This window comes from Delphinus delphis, chromosome 1 (assembly GCF_949987515.2).
Source record: "Delphinus delphis chromosome 1, mDelDel1.2, whole genome shotgun sequence".
NCBI lineage: Eukaryota > Metazoa > Chordata > Mammalia > Artiodactyla > Delphinidae > Delphinus > Delphinus delphis.
In genome coordinates, this window is record NC_082683.1 from 158,364,578 (window position 1) to 158,368,307 (window position 3,730).

The following is a 3,730-nucleotide window of genomic DNA, read 5'->3' on the forward strand; positions in this document are numbered from 1 at the left end:
ATGGCTTGCTGTGCTTCCCGTTACTGCCGCAGTGTCCACACCGGCCCTGCCACCACCACCTGCTCATCTGAAAAATGCTGCCGACGTGGAGTCTGCCTGCCCAGCATCTGCCCACACACGGTTTAGTTACCGGAGCCAACCTGCTATGACAGCTGTCCCCCACCATGCCGCATTCCTCGGCCCTGTGTGCCCGCCTGCTTCGTGCTCAACTCATCCCAGCCTACCCTAGGCCTGGAGACCCTCAGCCTCACAACCTTCACTCGGCCCTGCTGTGAGCTCTGCATCCCAAGCTGCCGCTGACCGATGACTGCCTCGCTCAGTGCCTGGAGATAACACTGAAGCTATCTATTCAGCATTCACTTGCCTCAGTAGTTTATCAGACATTGAGGCAGACCAGATGGCCTAGATATGCCCAACCTACCTTTCATCTTAATGGAAAGAAAATCAAGAAATTTTAATGGTTATTTGGCTAACCATTTGGTTCATTTGGGCAGGTGAATGTCATCTATTATCAAAAGTATTGATATCTATAAGACCTCAGACTGTTTGTTTGTTTGTTTTTTCTGTCTGCACAGCTTGTGGGATTTTAGTTTCCCGACCAGGGATAGAACCCAGGCCCTCAGCAGTGAGAGGGTAAAGTCATAACCACTGGACCTCCAGGGAATTCCCCAGACCGTATTTTGTTGGTCATGTTGCTTCCTAGATCCCATTCCTTATATTGAGTATTTTCATAGAGGAAAAATAATTTCTTGATGGGTTTTCCAATAAACTTTATTTCTGTGGCAATAAATAAAGTAAATGGTTACTGTTTGAATCATCTCATCTTTGATGTTATGAATCTCTGTCTTCACATAAATTATATAGCTTCTGTAGAATAAGATGTGCCCATTAGAAAGCTGCAGGAAAACTAGAATAATGTAGTTAATAGTAAGATATCAGGGCTTTTCTGATAACTAAAATATTTACCAGGTTAAGACTAATTAACACTTACCAAAACTTATACCGAGGCAGGTTGAGCAATGAGGAGTTTATAGAAAGTGCCCACTGTCACACGCTACTGGTGACTGGCCAGTATCACAGTACCTAATAAGAAAAGGTGAAGAAAATATTTAGACCATTCTGAGCCTAACAGCCAAGAATGAGATGAAAGACTAAAAGGATTATTATCTCATAAACTCTCACCTTCTACTTTCGACATAATTATCTGTCTCGAAGTTAGTCTAAGTTCCTTGAGGGCAAGGAGAGGAACTTGACTTTTCCAGCACCTGCGCCGTGTCTTCCATCAACACCAAGAGGGAATTCCCTGGCGGTCCGGTAGTTAGGACTCCATGCTCTCACTGCCAAGGGCCCGGGTTCAATCCCTGGTCAGGGAACTAAGATCCCACAAGTCTGCAAGCTGTGCAGTGCAGCCAAAACACAAACAATCCCAAAACATTCACCGAGAGCCTGGCACTGCACTGGGGAACAAGATGGGGGCTCCGAAATGAAAATATCCTCTAAAAATGTGTGAACTATACTGCAACCCTGACTTGAACTGAAGGATTTTTGATTGTAAGAGAGAGTTATCAAAAAATCAAGCAGAGGCTGTAATAATAAAGTTTATTCAGCAGAGTCTTCTTGGCATAACACCAGCAAAATAACTAAATAAATAACAAGTAAATTTCTTTGCAAGCTCGGCTTTCCACTTGGCTATTATTATTGTGGACACCATCAGTGAACACCACCAAGGTTCGTCAGTGATCCTAAACTAAACTCTTAGAACTACTGAACAGATTTTTTATGGCCCATAGATTTAATTACATGTCCAAGTCCTCCCCTCTACATTTATAGTGTACTGTACAATTGCTTCCATCTAGTGAAGCAGGATTGTGTTAAAAACGGATTTCATACTCATGTTTAGAGGAGCCAGGCCCAAGGCTGTGTAGTCTATTTCTCTATTTTAATGCTCCATCTTTCCTTATCCATTTCCTTGTTAGATAGTAACAACACAAAGGTAGGGACTTCATATTCTCCATAACTCCAGCGATATTGCCAAGCACCAGATGCTCAACAAATATTTTTTTACTTTATTTAGAAGGTGATATGAGACTATTAAGAAAGTCTTCCAACTCCAGATATAAGTACCATGCAAAAGTATCATCCAGAATCCATCAGTTGACTATGATCTGGAAAAGCACATAGAGATGACACATAGGAGATTATTTACCAGCGTTAACCAATACAGTTGCCACAGGTAGCTATTTAAATTAAAATTAGTTAAAATTAAATAAAATTAAAAATTCAACCACATTCCAAATGTTTCATAGCCATTGGTCTCATACTGGACAATGCAGAATAGAATGTTTCCATCATCACAGAAAGTTCTCTGGGACACTGCTGTTATAGACTGCTTTGAAAGTACAACTTACACCAAGGGACCAGCCCTGGTCTCTATGTGGCTCAACAGCCAGACTATATGGAAAGGAGCTTGCAGTTTGGACATAAATACAAGCTATAACCAGGATGCTATGGGACACTGGTACAGCTACATGGGGATCCAGCCATGTTGACCATTCACTGAGCCACTGTCTATAGGGTTCCCATGGTATAGGTCTGTACACATGCTTGCCCACCCACAAACATTCACACATGCGAAAACAAAACAAAACCTCACATACGCCTTCAAGAAGTCAGTTGTATGACATTTGCAAGTAAGCAGTAATTAGCTAAGATTATCTTATATCATATTCATTATTCTATATACAAAGCTGCCTATCATTTGCAGACCTCTGCCAGATGATAATTAAATAAGTCTTCCATTAAAAGCTGTCAAGATGGGACTTCCCTGGTGGTCCAGTGGTAAAGAATCCTCCTTACAATGCAGGGGGCACAGGTTTGATCCCTGGTCAGGGAAATATGATCCCATATGCCGCAGAGCAACTAAGCCCAGGCGCCACAACTACTGAGCTTGCGCACCTCAGCTAAAGAGCCTGAGTGCTGCAGACTACAGAGCCCATGCGCTCTGGAAGCTATGCACCACAACTACAGAGCCCATGAACCCTGGATCCTGAGTGCCACAACTAGAGAAGAGCCCGTGGGCCTCAACGAAGATCCCACGTGCTGCAACTAAGACCCTATGCAGCCAAAAATAAATAAAATAAATAAATAAATGATAAATAAATCTTTTTTTTTAAAAAGCTGTCAAGAAAATAAGTCCTGGGTATGTAATATATAGCATGGTTACTATAGTTAATAATACTGTATTATATATTTGAAAGTTGCAAAGAGAGTAGATCTTAAAAGTTCTCATGACAAGAAAAACGTTTTTTTTTAACTATGCATGGTGATGGATGTTAGCTAGACCTATTGTGGTGATAATTTTGCATACAAATATCAAATATATAAACTAATATCGAATCATTATCATTATGCTGTACATCTGAAACTAAGATAATGTTATATGTCAGTTATATCTCAATTTTTTAAAAAGCTGTCAGGTGTTTAGGGGAAAAAAATCAAACTAAAAGCACCTTCTGCACTGTCTTAATTGCCTAGATACTATGTGTATACTCTGTGTCTATATAACCTTTCCTTCTTTTCACTGCTTTCACTTTGGTCCACCCAAGCACATTTTATTTTTTTAAATTTATTTAATGCATTTATTTATTTTTGGCTGCACTGGGTCTTTGTTGCTGTGCATGGGCTTCCTCTAGTTGTGGCGAGCGGGGGCTACTCTTTGTTGCAGTGCACA

At 40.9% G+C, this 3,730-nt stretch overlaps 1 protein-coding gene across 1 annotated transcript; it reads left to right on the forward strand.

The window, feature by feature from the left end:
- Nucleotides 1-879, forward strand: LOC132424752 (keratin-associated protein 3-3-like). Its single transcript, XM_060010781.1, is given in 1 exon segment — nucleotides 1-879. A coding segment is annotated over 1 exon segment (300 nt). The 3' UTR covers nucleotides 301-879.
- Nucleotides 880-3,730: the final 2,851 nt, after the last annotated feature.